This window comes from Schistocerca piceifrons, chromosome 1, assembly GCF_021461385.2.
Source record: "Schistocerca piceifrons isolate TAMUIC-IGC-003096 chromosome 1, iqSchPice1.1, whole genome shotgun sequence".
NCBI lineage: Eukaryota > Metazoa > Arthropoda > Insecta > Orthoptera > Acrididae > Schistocerca > Schistocerca piceifrons.
Genome location: NC_060138.1, coordinates 1,039,360,612 through 1,039,385,373, shown reverse-complemented (window position 1 = coordinate 1,039,385,373; position 24,762 = coordinate 1,039,360,612). Strand labels below are relative to the sequence as shown.

At 44.2% G+C, this 24,762-nt stretch overlaps 1 protein-coding gene across 1 annotated transcript in view; it reads left to right on the top strand.

The window, feature by feature from the left end:
• Positions 1 to 21,467, top strand: part of LOC124725368 (muscle-specific protein 20-like) — a 178,907-nt gene extending 157,440 nt beyond the window's left edge. Inside the window, exons 3-4 of the mRNA XM_047248457.1 lie at positions 16,822 to 16,942; positions 20,792 to 21,467. Coding sequence (XP_047104413.1) covers positions 16,822 to 16,942; positions 20,792 to 20,983 — 313 coding nt within the window. The 3' untranslated portion in view covers positions 20,984 to 21,467. The remainder of the gene's footprint in view (positions 1 to 16,821; positions 16,943 to 20,791) is intronic.
• Positions 21,468 to 24,762: the final 3,295 nt, after the last annotated feature.

Below are 24,762 nucleotides of genomic sequence, written 5' to 3'. Positions count from 1 at the left end.
TAGTTGGTGCGTGTCCAGGGCACTGTGACCAGTGTGACCTACGTGTATGACATCCTGCGACCCGTAGCCATACCCTTTCTCTGCAGTACCCCAGACGCCATTTTCAGTAAGACAATGCACGACCACATGTTGCTGTACGAACACGTGCCTTCTTAGTGTCTCAGAATGTCAGCCTTTTTCTCAGGCCCGTCAGATCACCAGACTTGTCGCCATTCGAAAATGTGTGGGATATGGTGGAAACGACGGGTGCAGCGCTGTGACCCAATACCACCGACCACTAATAAACTTTGGAGTGCAGCATGGATGGCTATACCACAGGACGCCATTTGCGCCTCACACGCGTCGATGCCATCACCTATGGAACAAGTTAACAGGGCCCTTGGCGGACCTAGTGACTACTAGGCAACGGGAAACATGCTGAACAGAGGTGACTGACATGCTGATCATTTATGCAGAACGTACTAATGTACATGTTCTGTGAATATGAACGTTCTATCTACAGTCGTTCAAGGTATTTTTTTCTGAATCTGAGTGTACACTGAGATCTCATAACTAGAGAAAGTTTCACAATACAATTTATTAATTCACTAATCTCCTCATGGAAAAAGTGATCTATGTATAAATGTGCTGTTGATGTCACCAGTTTTGTTGGAATAATTCAACTAAACGAGACTTGCTTAATATTTTATCGTGCTATAACAATTCTCAATAAAATGTATTGTTTTCAGCAGTGAGAATTACGAAGTGTAAATGCTGGAAGATACTTTAAAGTACATACGTATAATTCGTCAACTACAGTAGCAGTTGAAACTGTACCGGATCGAGACTCGAACCTGGGACCTTTGCCTTTCGCTGGTAAGCGCTCTACCGACGGAGCTATCCAAACACGACTCACGGCCCGTCCTCACAGCTTTACTTCCGGCAGTGCCTCATCTCCTACATTCCAAACTCCACAGAATTTCTCCAGTGAAACTTACAGGACCAGCACTTTTGAAAGGAAGGATACTGCGGAGGCATGCTACAACAGCAGTTATGTGAGCGATCAACGATTTTCGGCCGGATTTATTTTTCTTTGAAGACTGCCAGCGGTTCATTGTGCCCAGGCCGCGTTACAAGCGCTGCGGCAGGGTTAGCCCAGTCGTTGAGTTGCCACTTCACTGCTTCATTTGTCTTCTAGGATTTATCCCCTAGGGCGATTGACTTCTCTATGCCTACAGAGCCTGCCAAACCCTGGTGTAAGGGATTACTTCCTCAGTCCTTCAAGGGTAGCCTGCGTCCAAGCCGACACCGCTATACCGACAGTCTGCATCCCTGCCACTGCTGCCGAAGTCTCCCCAAAACGGGAAGGGAGGAAAATAAGGAGTAGATAGGGAACAGAGATACCGAAGATGGGTCTTTGAGAGGCACACATTGCCTGGCTCCTCTGCAGAGACCTATCTGGCTGGGTTAGACCTACCGGTAGCTGCACTGCCGACGGTATAGCTCTCAGCTTCATCAGAGCACACAAACTCGCCCGCAGCACGGACAGTGCTACGGCTACGATAAGGCGGTTAGATCACGTAAAAGCCTTCACTCGTGTGAATAGGCAAATACTATGCACCATACTAGAGTAACACAACATAAAGGTTCTGGAAAGCACACGCACGCGCGCGCACACACACACACACACACTAAAATAGTGATTCCAACAGCTGCAAAAATTTCAGATGTGATGCCTGTGAAACAGGTTGTCAGGCAATATATACACTGACGACATTCTAAGAAGATGGAAACAATGCTGGGTTATTTATGTCACAATATGGAACCATAACACATGCCTTTTTCCAGGCGATCAGTTTCTTGTATTGACGGTAAATGGAAATGCCGCGTGGTGCAAGTCTTTCGAGTTGACGCCACTTCGGCGACTTGCGTGTCGATGGGAGTGAAATGATGATGGTAGGGACAACATAACACCCAGTCCCCGAGCGGAGAAAATCTCCGACCCAGCCGGGAATCGAACCCGGGCTCTTAGGTAAGACATTCCGCCGCGCTGACCACTCAGCTACCAGGGGCGGACCGTGAAGAGAAGTTATAATGTTCCATACACAAGTTACATCTCGTGTGTAAGGAACAGAAAACGGAAATATCATTTAATAAAACGAAGATATTGGCATTTAAGGGCGTTGAGCCAATCAGATCAAAAATTGCTATCAATAACAGAAAATTAAAGGTCGGAGCCAAAAAGAAAGCAAAAGCAAACTTTTACAAAACTATGGCTATCACGCCTGTGCTGTACGGGAGTGATACTTGGGTTCTCTCAAAGAGAGGTTCAAATGGCTCTGAGCCCTATGGACTTAACTTCTGAGTCCCCTAGAACTTAGAACTACTTAAACCCAACTAAACTAAGGACATCACACACATCCATGCCCGAGGCAGGATTCGAACCTGCGACCGTATTGGTCGCGCGGTTCCTCACTGTAGCGCCTAGAACCGCTCGGCCACCACAGCCGGCTCTCAAAGAGAGGGTTGGGTTGGGTTGTTTGGGGAAGGAGACCAGACAGCGAGGTCATCAGTCTCATCGGATTAGTGAAGGATGGGGAAGGAAGTCAGCCATGCCCTTTCAGAGGGACCATCCCGGGATTTGCCTGGAGTGATTTAGGGAAATCACGGAAAACCTAAATCAGGATGGCCGGACGCGGGATTGAACCGTCGTCCTCCCGAATGTGAGTCCAGTGTCTAACCACTGCGCCACCTCGCTCGGTCACAAAGACGGATAAAAGCAAAATACAGGCAGCTCAAATGAGATTTTTAACTAGAGTAAAAGGTTCAACAAACCAAGTCCGTATTAAAGATGAACGAATTAGATAAGAATTTGATACAAATACAGATACTTGTGGAATGTGCATGTAAGGAGAATGCCAGAAGAAAAACTGACGAAACAGTTGTGAAGATACATTCCTAGAGGAAGAAGAAACACTGTTAGCCCCAAAATGAAATGGCTAACAATAGCCTTTGAAGACTGAGTAGGGAATTAGCCTAATCCCTGATGATCAATGAATTTTGTGGTTCAATTGTTGATTATAAATGCTAAATAATTTTTAGGAACATTCTATCTGCCCTTAGTCGACGGACAGCCCTGGCTTTCAGAGAAGTAAGTAACCTTGAGATCGTCAGGAGCGAAGCAACACGCTGTAAGGCGCCTCACATGCAGACAGGAAACTTGCCGGACGGACCCAGGTGTCACCACTCCAGCTTAGCATAATACAGCAACACACGCAAAATCTTCACGTTTGGCACAGTAAAGACCCTCACACAGACACACAGTAAAGACCCTCACGCAGACATAGTCGAATCCGAAAGATCGTGAAATGTGGACAAAATAATGCAAACAGGTTCAGTTTTATATTCGAAACAACTGCTGGCCGGTGTGGCCGAGCGGTTCTAGGCGCTTCAGTCTGGAACCGCGCGACCACTACGGTCGCAGGTACGAATCCTGCCTCGGGCATGGATGTGTGCGATGTCCTTATGTTAGATAGGTTTAATTAGTTCTAAGTTCTAGGGGACTGATGACCTCATATGTTAAGACCCGTAGTGCTCAGAGCCATTCGAACCATTTTTCGAAACAACGAGAAAGACCTTAAAAAAAGCAATAGAATAAACTTGAATGGAAGAATATCAATGACTTGCGCTCCCAATTACGTTGTATGGATTTGAGTTATGCATTTGAAATAAAAAACAAGGAGAATACATTTACAGTTCAAAGATGGTATTTATAGTATCTGCTGTATTATATAAAAAGTTCAGGGATATCATATTAGATGGGATCTTAACATTAGCTGTATACGAGAAAAGTTAGAGGCAAACAGAATTCAGTCGACGGCCATCCATAGAGTAGGGGTACAGAAAGACATTCAGTCTAGAGAAAAAGTTAGTAAAAAGGAGTAAGTTATTTTCGCAAAGCAAAAGTGCACATGGTAAAAGACAGTAACTGCATAGGAGCAGAAACAAAGAATAAACGACAATCGAGACAGCAACTAGATTACCGACATGACTTCATAACAGAAATTCGTATGATTTACATGTCATCAGTTAAAAGATTTCAGAATGAAGGTAGGTTTCATGTCCTGCTACTTAACATGTGAAGTATGAATGTCAGTTCGATGTCACGGTCCTTTTTTTTCGGAGCCTTAGACACTCTGAGTAAAAAAGTATTTCTTTGTCTCTTTATCTAGTTACTGAACTATTGAATATACAGGAAAACATACATAACCTGGTTTTCCGAAAGAAAATATCAGAATAAAGTTTTCAAAAGTGCCAATATGTAAAAGAGCGAATATCATACTTTAAACTTAATACTGTTATAATGAATCGATTACGCATTGTTTTCCAATGGAACGCCATGTTTAGAGTTGTCGATTCTTCTCAGCCAAGTCAAATTGGGAGTGGGTCACTGAGGTTCCCTACTGGGATTATTTGGAAGGGAATTTTCAATTCTGGCATTTGCTTGATAACCAAGCGATATCTCTCGAAAGGCCATGTCGGAACCAGGAGACTGAAACAATTTTAAAATTTAAATGCATTTGGTCTGTATACCTCAGCTGCCAGTGTATAGACGGACATAACTTGTAATTCTGTAATATAGTATCTTAAATTTGTTTCTGGTACAATGTTGCCATTACCGTAGAAAATAGTTTAAAAAATTCTGTCTGTGTTTGTGTGTACTCGTCCTACAAACTCTGTGCCCTATATGTCGCACAAAATCAGGAATTTCATGACTAAGTCTTTCGTTTGGCTGTATGGTCTTCAGTCAAAATAAATAAATAAAATGGTTCAAATGGCTCTGAGCATTATGGGACTTGACATCTGAGGTCATCACTCCCCTAGAACTTAGAACTATTTAAACCTAACTAACTTAAGGACATCACACACATCCATGCCCGAGGCAGGATTTGAACCTGCGACCATAGCGGTCGCGCGGTTTCAGACTGAAGCGCCTAGAACTGCTCGGCCACTCTGGCCGCCCAATAAATAAATAAATAAAAACCGTCTTTTATTGTATCAAACATCTGTATAACCTAGGTTATTCTGTGGACGTTCGTGTAGTTGTCTACAGTTTGTTTTTAATAAGATGAAACATGCAACGAGACACATGTCTTGAAGGCTGTTCATGTGACGTAACTACTTACAATGTGCCACGGAAGATGGGTATGTGGTCCCCATACCCGTCCGACATAACAAAAATAAAACATTAAATTCAGCCAGTGTCGACATTTTAGTCATCAAAAATGATGTTCTTAAATTTTGTATACTTCCCTTCTGAACAGTATACGAATGCAGTTAAAAAAATTATATGTTCCAGTAACATCACACTACATTTGCCTTTTAGTACGAGGAGTATTTTTTAAGTAAGTACCGTTTTGAAATTAAGAAAAGACGTGCTAAGATATCTCAATAATTTTTATTTTTACATGAAAGCCTGTACCTTAATCTACTTTTCTACATAATTTCCGTCAATACTGAGGCACTTGTCATAACTTTGTACTAGTTTTTGAATACCCTCCTCATAGAAGTCTGCCGCCTGACTTGTTAACCACTGCATCATCACTGTTTTGGCTTCGTCATCGTCTTGAAGACGCTGACCGCCCAGGTGTTTCTTCAAGTGCAGGAACCGGCGCTGTACGGTGGATGATCTAGAGTTTCCCATCGAAAAGATGTGATGAGATCTTTGGTCTGATTCGCCACGACGGGCATTGTCTTGCAGCAAAACGCTACCCTTGCTCAATTTCCATGGACTGTTGCTTTGATTCTGGTGTGACGTAGGCCACCCATGTTTCATCGCCCGTAACAGTTTGACTTAATAAATCATCACCGTCGTTGTGGTACCGCTCAAGGGAAGTCAATGCACTGTCTAAACGTTTGGTTTTGTGCACATCCGTCCACATTTTCGGTACCCAACGTGCGCACAATTTTCGGTAATTCAAGTGCTCGGTCACAATGCCATACAAAACACTACGAGAAACATTAAGAAAGTCATCCCGCAAGGAGGAAATCGTAAAGCGTCTGTTTTCTCTCACCTTATTGTCCACTTCCTGCACCAAACTTTCATTAACGACCGAAGGACGCCCACTCTGTTGTTTATCATGCACATTTGTGCGGCCATCTTTAAATGCTGTCACCCACTTTCTTACCATTCCCTCACTCATAATGTTTTCTCCGTAAACTGCACAGATCTCGCGATGAATATCAATCGCTTTCAGGCCTTTAGCACTAAGGAATCTTATAACAGCCCGTACTTCACAGTCGGCGGAACTCACAGTTGTGGGGGGCATCTTAAACACTCAGTGCACAACGTAAACAAGGAAGAATCAGACTGTAATGGCGTCAGTGATTAGATTAAGGTACAGGCTTTCATGTAAAAATAAAATTATTGAGATATCTTAGCACGTCTTTTTTTAATTTCAAAATGGTACTTACTTAAAAAACACGCCTCGTATCTCAGCAGATAAAAATAACTACTATCGTGCAATCCATACAGAGCAAGAATACGTTAACACTGAAAGCAGCTCGCCCTCGTTTCAAGATGTGGATCGAGAGAAACTGATTAGTGGCAGGTACCAAGAAACATACGCTACTGGCGCACAGGCGAACGGGCAAGAAGAAAAAAAAAAAAAAAAACAGCCGGCCCAGAGAGCTTGCGCGTAGTCAGTCACCAAATAGACGGCGGAGAGCGCATGGCGCATCGCAGGCTACTAGGAAGACAGCCGTGTAGAGGAGGTGGAATGGCTGAGTGCGGCAGAGCCTGCGTTACCTCCTCCGGACGGCTGGTTCCCTGGTAGCGAAGCTATCGCGAGCAGCACGTGCGCAAGCGCAAGCGGTCCGTCATTTTAGTTCCTTCCTTCTTTCTTCCTGCGTTGTTTTGTTTAATCAGCTGGGGAAGTCACTGGACGTCAAAAACCTATTCAGTTTCGTTACCTCTTCCCTTTTAACTGGACGTCAAAAAATTATTCAGTTTCGTTTCTCTTCCAATTCTATTTTATTGCAGCATGTTAAACAGAATATTCCCTTTTTTGATTTGTCGCATGACAGTCAACCAACTCCTCGGCAGAGGAGCGAGTCCATGCGTGCGTGCATCACGTCCTTCAAACTAAATGCGTCCATCTTGCTCCTGCGTGGTACCTAATGTCATTTACCCACTATCCATCACATCAGATCATCGTCTCCGTTTTCTCTCTTTTAATACAGAACACAACTTCCTTTGTACATCTCTATCCATTCGCCTGACTACATGTCCCCACCCAACTCCATTTCATTTTCATTACACTCATAAGCACGTCTTCCACTTTGATCTGTTCACTGATCAATTTGTTACTTCGCCTAGTAATAATGAAAATCAAAGTAATCAATCCCCCACGTATACCTTTCTACAACTCGCTCAGCAGCCATGAGATTTCAAACGGTTTTTACCATAAATCAAAACTATTAAATCTAAATTTTCGATTTTAAACGCATTATTAAACGACTAACCCGGTGCATGGTTCATGGTGCACAGTCCCATTCGCAAGTTAACTTTCTAACAGTTTGCAGGAGCAACAACTGTTTGGTTTTCAGTATTTCATATAATTACAGATCGACTTTAAAAAATTTAAAATGCTGTCATAATCTATTCTTTAAGAGGTATAATACTGAGTTAAAGGGTTTAACACAGAAATACAAGTATTACTGTTAGAAGCTGTGTATACAGGTTGGTCAGAAAATGTCTGAAAAACGTGTAGGTTCGGCTGAGAAATAATCGTGAAAAAAAAGTGATATGTTGCGCCGTTTTCGGTTTAATTATCATTGACGTTAACCAAACAGGTCGCTGCGCGCGAAAATTCAGACACTTGCACGCGCTAACATGCGGTAATGCACAGACATACAGTTAGTTCCACAAGAAAGTTACGCCCTTATCTGCACGAAATAGAAGGCACTATTATAAATACACGTTAACATGAAAATACGTGCTACTACTAATTGTACAATTACCGAATAGTTAATTGAATCGCCACCATTATCGATTGTTGCTTGGCACCTTTTTGGCATGCTTTTCATGAGATTTTCTGCATATTCCCTCGGTGACGGTCTCCATATCGTCCTGATTTGATATGACAGCTGCTTAAAAGTATGTATTGGCTTTCCAATAAGCTTCATCTTAATGTACGACCAAACATTTTCGATAGGATTTTCATCCGGAGACATTGCAGGCCAATCCATCGTAGACACCCCATTGTCTTGCTTCCACGCTGCACAGAGACGGCAGCGATGTTTCGGATAATTGTCCTCTTGAAGCACCCAGTTTGCCTAGTTCGAACCAAATAGCCTTCTTAACAGACCTCAGAAGGCATTTTTAATAAATATATGAATATAAATAAGTGACGATTCAGATATTTTGCACTCATTTAAAACTGCAACTGCCAAAACAAAACATTCAACTCTCACACTGTTTACCTATATACGGTGCAAAAGCGCATTGATTACAGATTCGAGACCACTACCAGAGATGTCGCTGCGGCCGTTACATTTAAAATTATGGCGTACACTTTCTTGTGGGACTGACTGTATGTGAGTCCGTTAATTACCACTTGTTAAAATGCTCATTACCGGTTAAAAGCCGGCCGGTGTGGCCGTGCGGTTAAAGGCGCTTCAGTCTGGAACCGCGTGACCGCTACGGTTGCAGGTTCGAATCCTGCCTCGGGCATGGATGTGTGTGATGTCCTTAGGTTAGTTAGGTTTAATTAGTTCTAAGCTCTAGGCGACTGATGACCTCAGAAGTTAAGTCGCATAGTGCTCAGAGCCATTTGAACCATTTTTTGAACCGGTTAAAATGTGCCTTTTTCGGAAGTGAGCAAACGGTACGTTTGTTCGATTTGAAGAAAAGAAACGTAGTACAAGTCTGGCGACGCTGTCTGTTAGGCCGCTTGAATTTGCGCACGCAACGAACCTCATTGGTTAACTTCGATGCTAAATAACTCGGAAACGGCGCAACGTATCGATTTTTTTCTTAACAATTACTCCTCAGCTGACCCTACCCTCCAACACCCTCACAAGCTTTTCAGGCAGCGTAGCTCACTGATCACAAATTATCCTGACTATATTCATCCAGCATTTGATAATGAGAGCACTTACCGACTTCCAACAAATCTTTATGAAACCACACCGCCACAAAATGGCAAAAGGAAAAACGTTCGTCGCTCACTACATTTTCTCTGTTCATGCAATAAAACTAACGCATCAGGCATGATTTAATTAAGGAATTCTTTACTACTAATTGTATCCACAACACGTTTTGCAGACAGTATCCAGATATAACACTGCAAGATTATATCATTATACGAAACGTAGTTGACGTCATAAGGGCTGAGATACGTAAAAGACTAGCTTTTGTTTAAAACGGTGAGCAAATTACCCACAATATACTCATAATTTCAAACCTTTTTAAACTTATTCCTGCTATCCAGCTTAAGGTCAAAGATTTAACACATTAACTGATTTGTAACACAATGAGAAGTTTGCAGCTGTATTATACGTGGGAGTTCGCTGCTTTACAGAATCGATGGTTTACTGGTTGGAAACTAAATTGAAAGCTAAAAGCACTCCAGGCCATTTCTGCTCTCTTGTTTATTATTTTTACTGTCCTCTCAGCCGTTGTCTTCAGCTACCCTAACCACACAAAACTATCAATAGCTGTAATACTAAAGACTAACATCATTTCCAGATGACCTTTGTTTTTGAAGAGTACTCTTACTACGTTCTGTAACGTCATTCAAAATTTGTAGTGTTTATTTTTCCAATTGTTTCAGGACTGATTACAAACTTGCGAATGAAACGTAGTTTCCATTAGTTGCTGAAGTATACCTCCACTAGAAGAGGCTTGCACAGGATAGAGTAGCATGGAGAGCTGCATCAAACCAGTCTCAGGACTGAAGACCACAACAACAACAACAACCTCCACTAGAGGCAACCAATAGAATGTCTTCAGCAAAACGAAGACGTTCGGACATTTTTGCTTTTGCTGATATGGAATCTCTTTGTCTGACTGCTCTTGTAATTATGATTATCTCACTGCCCTGACAAGCTGTAATTGATACTGTAACACCAATGTCTTTGGCAGTCTGTCGTAGGTGTAATCATTGCTTTCTCATGCACTATTAGTATTGATTTTGTTGAAACTCAGTCAAAAACTATGCTGTTTTGCCACAAAATGACGCTATTGAACAACATTAGCTTTTATGTGATACAGAATATTTGTAGCAACCCCTTAAAAAAGCAACTAGCTACAATTTAGTTTTGATTTACTTTACTAAAAAAAAACAAAGATTTCATACGTTCTTCGTCAGGCGGCTTGCATGTGCACATACTGCATTGTTTCACACGTGGTCTGCCATGAAACGACTGACTGCCTGGAATAGTTGTTTTCACCGCCTTCCTCTAGATGTTATTTGTTGGAAGAAGACAGATAAAACAAATCTTCTAGGAGATCATTTCACGGTAACTCAAATGTAAACTAACGTAGCGAGTCTTCTGATAAAAGTAGCAAGCCGTCAGACGATGAACGTGTACATTCGAGACTGGTAACGGTGATTTTACCTTCCCGCGAATCAAAAACAAACCGTAGTTGACTGTACGAGATAAACATTCTGTATCCGTCAAAACATTTAGCATTATCACAAATCAGACATAAAACGTGAACACATATTCGTTGTCCTGTCCGATCAATTCAGTTGCGATTTGCAAATAGAGCATTCTATAACTTCCTTAAGGTATCATTTTCCAGCTTTCTTCTGGAAAAACGTGTTACAGACGAGCATTTTGTTCTTTATGTAGGCAAATTCTGCTAAGGTATGTGTCATGTCGTCTCTGGGGTCATACACTCCTGGAAATTGAAATAAGAACACCGTGAATTCATTGTCCCAGGAAGGGGAAACTTTATTGACACATTCCTGGGGTCAGATACATCACATGATCACACTGACAGAACCACAGGCACATAGATACAGGCAACAGAGCATGCACAATGTCGGCACTAGTACAGTGTATATCCACCTTTCGCAGCAATGCAGGCTGCTATTCTCCCATGGAGACGATCGTACAGATGCTGGATGTAGTCCTGTGGAACGGCTTGCCATGCCATTTCCACCTGGCGCCTCAGTTGGACCAGCGTTCGTGCTGGACGTGCAGACCGCGTGAGACGACGCTTCATCCAGTCCCAAACATGCTCAAAGGGGGACAGATCCGGAGATCTTGCTGGCCAGGGTAGTTGACTTACACCTTCTAGAGCACGTTGGGTGGCACGGGATACATGCGGACGTGCATTGTCCTGTTGGAACAGCAAGTTCCCTTGCCGATCTAGGAATGGTAGAACGATGGGTTCGATGACGGTTTGGATGTACCGTGCACTATTCAGTGTCCCCTCGACGATCACCAGTGGTGTACGGCCAGTGTAGGAGATCGCTCCCCACACCATGATGCCGGGTGTTGGCCCTGTGTGCCTCGGTCGTATGCAGTCCTGATTGTGGCGCTCACCTGCACGGCGCGAAACACGCATACGACCATCATTGGCACCAAGGCAGAAGCGACTCTCATCGCTGAAGACGACACGTCTCCATTCGGCCCTCCATTCACGCCTGTCGCGACACCACTGGAGGCGGGCTGCACGATGTTGGGGCGTGAGCGGAAGACGGCCTAACGGTGTGCGGGACCATAGCCCAGCTTCATGGAGACGGTTGCGAATGGTCCTCGCCGATACCCCAGGAGCAACAGTGTCCCTAATTTGCTGGGAAGTGGCGGTGCGGTCCCCTACGGCACTGCGCAGGATCCTACGGTCTTGGCGTGCATCCGTGCGTCGCTGCGGTCCGGTCCCAGGTCGACGGGCACGTGCACCTTCCGCCGACCACTGGCGACAACATCGATGTACTGTGGAGACCTCACGCCCCACGTGTTGAGCAATTCGGCGGTACGTCCACCCGGCCTCCCGCATGCCCACTATACGCCCTCGCTCAAAGTCCGTCAACTGCACATACGGTTCACGTCCACGCTGTCGCGGCATGCTACCAGTGTTAAAGACTGCGATGGAGCTCCGTATGCCACGGCAAACTGGCTGACACTGACGGCGGCGGTGCACAAATGCTGCGCAGCTAGCGCCATTCGACGGCCAACACCGCGGTTCCTGGTGTGTCCGCTGTGCCGTGCGTGTGATCATTGCTTGTACAGCCTTCTCGCAGTGTCCGGAGCAAGTATGGTGGGTCTGACACACCGGTGTCAATGTGTTCTTTTTTCCATTTCCAGGAGTGTATACTCAGACTTTACCACTGAAGACCACTGAAGATCCTTTACTCTACTTTTGTATTAAAGTGCCCCTTTGTCTTCTTGCAGTGACCTTTACTACCTGAAACTTCCTGGCAGATTGAAACTGTTTGTTGGACAAAGCTCGGACAAGAACCTTGCCTTTTGCTGGCAATGCTGTTATCGTCTTAGCTGCACAGGAAGATACTGCGTGATATCATACCTTGTGTAGTTGACGACGATGCGAACGTGTTTAGGAAATGAAGGAAGATGACAACCGCCTTTTTTTTTTTTTTTTTTTTTTTTTTTTTTTTTTTTTTTTTTAGAGAAACTTCTTTTCATCATACTTTTGAGCTTATATTACGCTCTAGGATCCCGCAATATACGGGGTTTTGTCGATATTGCTCTGTAATTGAATTCAAGTACTATTTTACCCCTTTTGTTAACAAGAGTGACACCTTCTTAGTAAGCTAGAAGAAGCGGTATGAACTGTTCGGGGGCGTTCGAGGTATTTGTCTCCCGGTATGTACCGAGGACTTCACAACGAATTGCAATTGTAATGCATCCAGAATGTAGACCAACGCGCTACTGGGTTCGCGATGATGTATTTTGGCTGATTGGTGTGTTATTTCATGAAGATTTCCAACGTGCATTAGTGTTGTTCATATTCAGAGCTCTTACCAGGCCTGGTATGGTAAATGAGGGGCGTGAACAGTTTCAGATATTGAGTGATAACTGTGAAGGACATGAAGACGTCGTGTACTTGCGCAGGGCAACGTTGTCAGCACCTGATTCGAGTTTGAAGGGAGCCTCTTTGTGGGTCTCCGATTCGTCGGCTCGTCAAATCCTGCAGTATCCATACTTGTGGGGCATTCGGATGTGACAATGTGTTGCACTCCATGGGAAGGTGTGGGCAGGCATACTTGTCGTCAAGGTTCCGGGCAACCAAGAGAGGATCGCCGTAATGTGCACCAAGTACGAGGTCTGTTCAAAAAATTCCGGAACATTCGTAATTTCGCACCAATATTGTGTTGGAGCGAAATGCGAATGGCATTCCTGCACACGCCTGTGTTTAATGTGTAACTGCCGGAAGTTTCATTGTTATATGTCTGTTAGTTATTGTTCAGTGCTGTATCGAGTAGAACGTTGTGTCGCACAGTTTGCGAATTTCGGGATACCAGAAGTAGAGGAGCAATGCGTCTGCATTAAATTTTGCGTGAAACTCAGGAAAACCGTAACAGAGACATACAAAATGACAAAGGAAGCCTACAATGATGAGCGCTTAAGCTGTGCTCGGTGTTGCGAATGGTTCACACGGTTAAAAAAAAGGTCAGACGGAAGTTGAAAACGACCCTCGTTCAGGATGGCATTCGACGTCTACTGACGACGTTCGTGTCAAGAACGTCAACGAAATTGTGCATGCCAGTCGGAGACTGCTGTCCGAGAGATTGCAAAAGAATGTAATATTTCAGTTGAATCGTGTCATGAAGTCCTGACACAGCATCTTTGAATGTGTTGTTGCCGCCGAGTTCGTCCCACGGCTCAAGACTAGAAAGACCTTCGCCTCGCAGTTTGTGAAGAGCTTTTGGATCGCGCAAATGAGAACGAGATGTTCGTTAAGAGAATCATAACTGGTGATGAGGACGTAGCTATATGGTTATGATGTCGAGACCAAGGTTCAGTCTTCACAATCTACATCTACATCTACGTGATTACTCTGCTATTCACAATAAAGTGCCTGGCTGAGTGTTCAATGAACAACCTTCATGCTGTCTCTGTACCCTTTCACTCTCGAACGCCACGCGGGCAAAACGAGCACTTAAATTTTTCCGTATGAGCCCTGATTTCTCTTATTTTATCGTGATGATCATTTCTCCCTATGTTGGTGGGTGCCAACAGAATTTTTTCGGAGGAGAAAACTCGTGATTGAAATTTCATGAGACGATCCCGTCGCAACGAAAAACGCCTCTGTTTTAATGATTGCCACTCCAATTCACGTTATCATGTCTGTGACACTATCTCCCATATTTCGCGATAATACAAAAGGAGCTGCCCTTCTTTGTACTTTTTCGATGTCATCCGTCAGTCCCACCTGATGCGGATCCTACACCGCACACCAGTACTCCAGAATAGGGCGGACAAGCGTAGTGTAAGCAGTCTCTTTGTTAGACCTGTTGCAACTTCTAAGTGTTCTGCAAATGAATCGCAGTGTCTGGAAAAGTTCTCCAAGACCAAAAAAAGCTTGTCAGGTCAAGTCAAATGTCAAAGCCATGCTGATGGTTTTCTTTGACTTTGAAGGATTAGTTCGCCATGAATTTGTGCCACAGGGACAAACTGTTAATCGATGGTACTATCGGGACGTGTTGCGACGCCTGAGACAAAATGTGTAACGGCCTGAAGTGTGGCGAGATAATTCACGGCTCTTGCATCACGATAATGTACCCGCACATCATCGCAGTTGGTGCGTGACTATTGCACAAAAAACGAAATCATTGTGTTGCCTTATCCTCCGTACTCTCCAGACCTGGCCCCTCCGGACTTACCTGTATTTCAACAGTTGAAAACCCCGTTGAAAGGACTAAGATTTGGACCGATAGACGTGATAAAAGCCGGCCGCGCTGGCCGAGCGGTTCTACGCGCTTTAGTCCGGAACCACGTGGCTGCTACGGTCGCAGGTTCGAATTGTGTCTCGGGCATGGATGTGTGTGACGTCCTTAGGTTAGGTTTACGTAGTTCTAAGTCTAGTGGACTGATGACCTCAGATGTTAAGTCCCATAGTGCTTAGAGCCATTTGAACGAAATGAAAGGAAATTCGCAGGCACTTCGCACGATCCAGCAAGAGGCGTACTGAGATTGCTTGCGGAAGTGGAAACGGCGCTGGGAGCAGTGAATCAGTTGTGGCGGAGAGTATTTCAAAGAAAAATGGAAATGAGCGTTTGGCGTCAATGGCCGGGAGGCCCCTTGCGGGGCAGGTCCGGCCGCCTTGGTGCAGGTCTTATTACATTCCACGGCACATTGGGCGACCTGCGCGGCGGATGGGGATAAAATGACGATGAAGACAACACAACACAAAATCTCCGACTCAGCCGGGAACCGAACCTCGGTCCCATAGGACGGCAATCCGTCACGCTGACCACTTTTTTTTTTTTTTTAAATCTCGTTTTGTTCTACATTGTTCGTTGAATTTGTTCGTGGCGGACGTCCGATGACACCATTTCGGGTTGTTCGTTGATCCGTTCACTCAGTTTTTTTTATTACAGAGGGTAGCTAAACCCTCTGACCGAACACGCTGAGCTACCGTGCCGGCACCACTCAGCTATCGGGGCGGACATTTCGACGGAGACCATGCACAATAAGTAAAAGGTAAGCGTAGAAAAATTTTGTGGCCAAAGCTCAAATTTTTTGAAGAGACCTCGTACAGCGTAACCATTTTACAGTTGCGCGTACCATCCAAAAAGTGATTGACTTCCTGCAACATTCTGTATCATTCCACACTGTTGGTCGGAGACTAGCAGCAGACGGACTAGGAAATTACCGACCCATGCGTGCGTTGCCTTTCACAACACAAAACTAACGTCTGCGTTTGGAGTGGTGCCGTGAGCGGAAAGCGTGGAACGCTAATGAATGACATCACACTGTGTTTAGCGATGAATCGCGGTTCTGCACTACCCTGAATGACATTCTTCGGCCAATATGGCGGGGAAAGATCCCGTTCTCCCTGTGTTTTAGAGATGCACAGTGGCGTTACACCTGTTGTCACGGTGTGAGCAGCCATAGGGGAAGACTTCGGGTCACGGGCTAATAGTGACGCTACAACGATACATCACGGACATCGTGCATCTCTCATGCGACAGTACCGTGTTGCCATTCTACAACAGGAGCATGCTCGTCCACAAATAGCACTTGTGTCTATGAACTGTCTGTGTGATGTTGAGGTACTCTAGTGGCCAACAAGATTCCTAGATTTATCGCCGATGGAACATGTGTGGGACCTTCTAGCACGTGAACTCTGTCCCAGGGCCCAGCATCAAGGATATTTACGACCACTTAATAACAGTTGTGGGCCAGCTTGGCTCAGGGGAGAATAAAGCTACTTTATTACATGCTTGCCAGCCGAATTAGTGCAAGCGTCGAGGCCGGACGGAGTGTAAAGCCGTACTCATAAGTGGACTCATACTGTAAAATTCCTTGAAAATTTATCTCGGTTTTGTAACCACTGAGATATCATCACAAACACTCTCAGCCTGTGAAGTTTTTTTGCTGCCTCTTTCCCTTCTAGGGACTGCACCTTTTTGTGAGCCAGTGTAATTTCTAAACTGTTAGGTTTTACCCAGATGGTTTGTACTTTACTTGGTTGCAAGAGTTCATATAACAGCAACCTACAGTAGATTTTACTGTTTGGGTTAGAGATCAGCTATTTTACTTTTTCAAGTTCTCTGCATTGCTGCGATGTTTTCTACACAATTACGTTCAGGTGTTACATATACATACTGATGTTTAAGAAAGTGTCTCTTTTTGCTCCAGATTCCACAAGGCGTGCGTGAAGTACGGCGTACCAGACGTGGATCTCTTCCAGACGGTCGACCTGTGGGATAAGAAGAACATCGTGGCTGTCACCACGACTATTTTCGCCATTGGCAGAACGGTGAGTCTCTTCTCAGGCCATGTTGCGAAATACTTGCATTCTTCAATTATACAAGTGTCCGCCACGTATATAAATGAACATCACAATGGTTGCTAAAAAAGTTGTAATTTTCTAACAATTGATACATAAGATGTCGAAAAGGATTTCACCTGACTGTATTACATGTACGATAATTCCATGTCGTACATAATTTTTTCACATATCCTTGTATAGGGACACGACTTGCCTAACAATTGTCCATGGGACGAACATATAGAAATATCCATCATAGGTACCATACACATGATGTTAAGCACCAGTTCATAAACTCGACTGATTTCTCATTGCTGCAAACTCGGAGCAGCTTTTGTCCAATTTATAGCATTTAACTAACAAAATAGCTTCTCTTTATCTCTTGGAAACAAAGAGCTACAATACCATAGAGGGACAACACCGTGACCAGAGTGAAGCAAGTGGCGTTATTGGTAAAGTAAATAATTAAATAACTTTCAGGTGTTAGCGTTCAGCAATTACAGCCGGAAACAATATTATCATTAAGTATACCGCACAAACACTTTACGTAGATGCATCGTCTCTCGACAGTGTCAGTAGCTTTCAAATAAACACTGTAATCCCAGACGCCAGTAACGGAGCGTAGAAGAGACGGTCTGGAAAATTTAGTTTAGGATCCATCTTAGTGTGTTTTTAGTATACCATTTTCCACACAAAATTTTCGAAGAATGACAAACATTTCAGAGACGAACGTTCTACAGAAAGCTGTCGGATTTCTGCGGACTCCTTGTGAAACTATGGAGTGCGTTCGACGTCTGTGTCAGACACTCGGAAGGGCCCAGCGATTTGCTTTTACACAAATAACCTCTTTCTCGAAATTGTTCCGGAGGATCCGCACCATACCTCGTACGAAAGTTCACGCTGAACTGATCCGCACTGCACAAAACGTAGAACGCGAAACGCTTTCTGTTGTCCCGACACCATCTTTACAAGAACTGAAGTGGGCGCACACTGTTGCTATCTACCGGGAACCATGTAAAACTCGAGAGTTTTCTCTTTCCAACAGTACGTTATTCACGCACATATCTCAAATAACATAGCAGTTATAATCTTTCTTAAATCTGATGATTCTTTTTGATACTCCTTGTGTTACCTGTCAATGTATGAGGGTCGTTCAATAAGTAATGCCCCACATTTTTTAAAAGCCATTAATATACATAGACAAACGTCCTTGTGTGTGCTTCACATCTGATGCTTGTTCTGTGCGCCGGTGAAGTATCGAACCGCTCTGGCACAGCCGTAGTACAGCGTCACAATGGCGTCTACATACGACTTACGTTACAAGCAGCGTGCTGTTATTAAATTCTTGTGTGCAGAAAAAGAAACCGTAGTGAACATCCACAAACGTTCGTGTGCAGTGTATGGCATGCTGCAGTTGATAGGAGCACAGTTGGGCGATGGGTAAAGAAAGTTCTAGCCTCAGGAAATGCAGGAATGGAGCTCCATGATGAGACACACTCGGGACGTCCTGTTACAGCCACTGTTCCAGACATGCTGAATCGTACGCATGCCATTATACGTGCCGACCGATTCTCTACGGGGAAGACACTTTGAAGATGACAAGAGATTCAGTCACGCAGTGAAAACATGGCTATGCGTACAGGACAAGAGCTTTTACCAGCAGAGGAATACATGCTCTTCCACAACGTTGGCGCACGGCCATAGAACGTGATGGATACTAGTAGAAAAATAGCGCATGGACAAGACATCTTGATGTATATTGTCACCAAATTCTTACTGTTAACAATAAATACACTACTGGCCATTAAAACTGCTACACCACGAAGACGACATGCTACAGACGCGAAATTTAACCGACAGGAAGAAGATGCTGTGATATGCAAATGATTAGCTTTTCAGAGCATTCACACAAGGTTGGCGCCGGTGGCGACACCTACAACGTGCTGACATGAGGAAAGTTTCCAACCGATTTCTCATACACAAACAGCAGTTGACCGGCGTTGCCTGGTGAAACGTTGTTGTGATGCCTCGTGTAAGGAGGAGAAATGTGTACCATCACGTTTCCGACTTTGATAAAGGTCGGATTGTAGCCTATCGCGATTGCGGTTTATCGTATTGCGACATTGGTCGAGATCCAATGACTGTTAGCAGAATATGGAATCGGTGGGTTCAGGAGGGTAATACGGAACGCCGTGCTGGATCCCAACGGCCTCGTATAACTAGCAATCGAGATGACAGGCATCTTATCCGCATGGCTGTAACGGATCGTGCAGCCACGTCTCGATCCCTGAGCCAACAAATGGGGACGTTTGCAAGACGACAACCATCTGCACGAACAGTTCGACGACGTTTGCAGCATCATGTACTATCAGCTCTGAGACCATGGCTGCGGTTACCCTTGACGCTGCATCACAGACAGGAGCGCCTGCGATGGTGTACTCAACGACGAACCTAGGTGCACGAATGGCAAAACGTCATTTTTGCGGATGAATCCAGGTTCTCTTTACAGCATCATTATGGTCGCATCCGTGTTTGGCGACATAGCGGTGAACGCACATTGGAAGCGTGTATTCGTCATCGCCATTCTGGCGTATCACCCGGCGTGATAGAATGGAGTGCCATTGGTTACACGTCTCGGTCACCTCTTGTTCGCATTGACGGCACTTTGAACAGTGGACGTTACATTTCAGATATATTACGGCCCGTGGCTCTACCCTTCATTCGATCCCTGCGAAACCCGACGTTTCAGCAGGATAATGTCTGTATGGGCCTTTCTGGATACAGAAAATGTTCGGCTGCTGCCCTGGCCAGCACATTCTCCAGATCTCTCACCAGTTGAAAACGTCTGGTCAATGGTGGCCGAGCAACTGGCTCGTCACAATACGCCAGTCACTACTCTTGATGAGTGGTATCGTGTTGAAGCTGCATGGGCAGCTGTACCTGTACACGCCATCGAAGCTCTATTTGACTTAATACCTAGGCGTATGAAGGCCGTTATTACGGCCAGAGGTGGTTGTTCAGGGTACTGATTTCTCAGGATCTATGCACCCAAATTGCGTGAAAATGTAATCACATGTCAGTTGTAGTATGAATACCCGTTTATCATCTGCATTTCTCCTTGGTGCAGCAATTTTAATGGCCAGTAGTGTATGTTCTGAGAAAAAAAAAAATGTGGGGCATTACTTATTGAACGACCCTTGTAAATCAAAGCTGTTCAGTTCGCTGTGCTTATAGCTTAAAAATTCGTTTCGGCCCATGTTAAAATACATAGGCAAACTCGACCGCACGGCCTAGTAATTTTAAGGGCCGTGCTCGCTGCCAAGCGCCGCCGATTGCGCAACCCGGCGTGGAGCGGCCACGTGCTCGGGCAGACTCTATGCGCTGCAGGGGGGGGCTGCGCCCCCCCCTGACCCCCCCCCCTGCCAAAAAAAAAAAAAAATACCTACCCTAACCTCGATTGCCAGGGCTACGCTACAGATCAATGTGTCACCTCAATCAATAACTTTCCAATCCAGACACGTTTGGGACACCACTTCCACCACGTACAATTGCTATTGTTAACCAGCCATTACCATGAGAAAATGTGTCATTCAAATCAATGCTGAAATTCAATTTGCAACCACAAAACACAGAAGGTCCATCTAGCAATGAGTGTGCTGCTACAGATTTAACTGTATTCTTCTTTTTGTCGGCGGCGGTCGTTGACATTTCAACATCTTCAATAGTCTTATATACTGTCTGTTTTGAACGGCGTCTCCACCGCCTTCTATACGCCATCTTGGCAGCGTTCAATGCAGTTGCCGCTTCTTTAAACGGGGTGTGTGGTTTGCTGTGCAGGCTTACAAGCACCCCGAGTGGCCGGGCCCCTGGCTGGGACCACGCCCCGCGGAGGAGAACCGCCGCGAGTGGACGGAGGAACAGCTGCGCGCCGGCGAGTCGGTGATCGGCCTGCAGGCCGGCTCCAACCGCGGCGCCACTCAGGCGGGACAGAACTTCGGCGCCTCCCGCAAGATCCTACTGGGCAAGTAGGCCCGCCACTCCCTGCCCCACCACTCTATTCCAATCGCGCCCGCAACTCGCACCCCTTCCACTTGCAACTTTCCTCCCTGCTAATCTTCACCCCTCCCCCCCCCCCCCCCCCCTCTTCTCTACTCTCGCCACTCGTGTAAAATTTACGTAAGCAACCATTTTCCAGTTTCCTTTACACCTTCTCAGTCCTCCCGCACGCTGTCTGAAACCTGCTACAACTCCCACGGCCACTTCCATATTTTTGTGCTCAGCACTTATCGGTAATGGGGTCTATCTTTCTAATTTACAACTCTCGCTCAGTCCTTATTGTCAACAATTGTGCGACGATCCTGTGATACACCAAACGCGCCTGCTTTCCCGCTTTAAGAAACTTTCGAAAATTTACGAACAATTAATAATATTTTTGACATGTATACATGTAAACGAATATGTAAAGTACTTTGTGCAACAGTTAGCAGAAATAAAATGAGTTAATCAAGTGGAATAGCATTTTTTTCCTTCTGTATTGTTTTTGTTTCTGGTTTCACCCTATTCTTCCTTAATTTTTCAGAATTTGTAATATATAATCTCTTGAGAATATTGGACAAACACTGGAATATAGTAAGATGTTACATTACATAGGCTACATCTACATATTAATTTCTAATACACACACACACACACACACACACACACACTCCGTCTTCAGGCCACGAGTGGCCTACCGGGACCATCCGACCGCCATGTCATCCTCAATGGAGGATGTGGATAGGAGAGGCGTAGGGTTAGCACATCTCTCTCCCGGCCGTTATGATGGTATTGTTGACCGAAGCCGCTACTATTCGGTCGAGTAGCTCCTCAATTGGCATCACGAGGCTGAGTGAACCCCGAAAAATCTCACGGGAACCGGTGTATCCACTGAGGCAAGGCCGTTGCCCTCTAATATACAGGGCGAGTCAAAAGTCCTTGGACACCTTCATAAGTTGGAAGATTAAAGAGAAAATTGAAATATCATGATGGGAACATAGGTTTGATGTGGGGCCGCAGCTTTTGGTCGCTATCTTGAAATCCGCCATTTTGGATTCAAGTCATTTTTTTAAAATGGGATGGGGGGTGTATGACACATCAAATAACACTCGCTTGAGCCCTGGAATTGAGTGGTGTAATTTGTTTTTGTCTATCTTGTACAGTTTAGATGTTATTAATGTTCAAAGTTACCTTGATACCGACCCATGTCTCAGGATGGACAACACGTAGAACATCTTCTGTAGCAGTCGGTATGAAGGTAATTTCCTAACTTTGAACATTAATAACCTCTAAACTGTACAAGACAGACGAAAACAAACTACACCATTCAATTTCAGAGTTTCTAGCGAGTGTTATTTGATGTGTCATACACCCCCCTTCTTATTAAAAAAAAAAGACTTAAATCCAAAATTGTGGATTTCTAGATGGCGGCCATGAATGGCATTCACTCCAGAGGTTGTAGCCCTACATCAAACCTATGTTCCCATCATCACATTTCAATTTTCCCTTTAATCTTCCAACTTATGAAGGTGTCCAAGGACTTCTGACTCACCCTGTATTTTCTTGTGTTGGAATCTGGAGCTTGATGTAAAACACCGAAATGAACTGGGAAAACAAACTCAACGGCAATTTCACAATTTCTTTGTGTACGTAACACGAGACATTACTAGTTGATGTAGAGGAGAAATTGTTTCTACGAAGATTTTTTGGAAAGTAATGTCCGAGTGGTCTCGAAACGAAAACCACTGTCAAAATAAAAAATGTTTTATTTGCAATAGTTAGCTACACCTTCCATCTGCTTCTCTACATAATTGCCGCTCAGACTTGGACATTGTTGTAGTGTTGTACCAACTTTACAGTACTCTCATCATGGAAGGCAGCGACCTGTGCTTTCCGCTAATTCTCTCCGCTGGTTTGCAGCTCGTTGTCTGTGCTACAATGTTGTCTTCATAGCCAGTGGTTCATGTGAGCACAGATGAACATCTGAAGGAGTGAAGTCTGGGCTGTATGATGGGCGATCAAACACTTCCCACTGAAAACGCTTCAGGGGCGTCGTCATTGCCCCTACAGTGTGTGACCGAGAACTGTCATGCAGAAGGAAATGCATGACTCAGGGGGAACCAATTACGGACTGTATTCTGTGGACGATCGAACACGCTGCAGGAGCATCTTCATTGCTCCTGCACTGCGTGGTTGAGAATTGTCATGAATGAAGAACGAAACGCGACATAGGTATGTTACGTGGGCTGCATGACATCAGGCGAAATCACTCGCCAGGACCTCATACTTGGCGGGAGACACTATTTTCTAGGCATCTTTATGTGTTCACTGTATGTTCAGAACTGAAAAGAGCGACGTGACGCGGTCGACGAACATAATAGATGCACTGTCCAAGATTCATCGGATTTTCACTGTGGTTTTCAAATGTTCAAATGTGTGTGAATTTCTAAGGACCCAAACTGCGTAGGTCATCGGTCCCTAGATTTACACACTACTTAAACTAACTTACGGTAAGAACAACACGCACACCTATGACCGAGAGAGAACTCGAACCTCCATCGGGAGGGCACTGTGGTTTCCATTTCGCCCATATTCGTACCGTACTTTCTGAACAGCCCTCGTCTGTTAGCGGAGAATGTTGCAACATCAGACGCTTTTCACACATACGCCTGTTGCCAGCTCTGTAATAGAAGTTTTAACATATTTCCTAATTTCTTTTCTAAATGATGGCATTAAATTTTTATAGGCTGCAGACACTTTCTGAAATTACAAACATTACTCTGGAAATTTAAATTTTTTCCGAATGTAAAAACATGTTCGGAGGTACGGCACGGCCGTGTACCAAGGAACAAATATGCTACTGAAATTTAAAACGTTGCAATTGAGAAAATCTTGTCAATATGTTTTTAGTCGTGTCTTGCATTATTACTCTACCACACACCAATAATCAATAAGTGAAAACAAATTAAACAGAAGTGTTATCAAAAACCAGTTACAAGGTAAATACATTTTGAGACTGCAGCTACTGGAAACTAACTTAAATTTCCATTTGCGAGACAGGTGAAATTGTTAAGACAGTAACGAAACTCAATTAATTTGCAAATATCGCATTTTCCATGGTAATAGTCCATCTGATTCCAGGCACAAGATGGAGCACTACCGAAAAACATGACTTTACCGTCTACAATTTATATAACTACTTTCAAAAACATGCTGAATTTTACTTGCCATTTAATTCTGTAACTGAAGAAATAAAAATATGTTCCAAATAAGTTTAATACATTATACAGCACTTACATACGTAGAAATCTAAACATTTACAAATGTTTCACAAAACACAGCCTCTTGTCTAGTAACAACAGAAACTGCTGGAAACGGCAGAAACTTCGTTTTACGGCCTGTAGCCCGCAATTCTTCACTGGGTTCTAAAACCGGTCACTCGACTGAAGTACCAACCAAAAAATACATCTGTCTGTAGATAGGACATTCTCCCATAAAGTATGATGTTATTTACATTGCATTTTAAAGAAAATAAAAAAAAATCGTACATCATACTTGAAAATACCTGGCTTTCAAAACCTGAATGATTTAAGTGCGCATTTTATTGATTACAACTTGAAGCAAGCGTCCAACCTTCGATTCCTTTTGATCACTAAATATGTGTACTTCGTTTTCTACAAATATTTCTCTCATACAAGGTCAATCAAAAGCGTCAATCTGTTACATTCCAGACCGTCTGCATGTCTTTAGTCATCGCTAGCATCATGCGACAG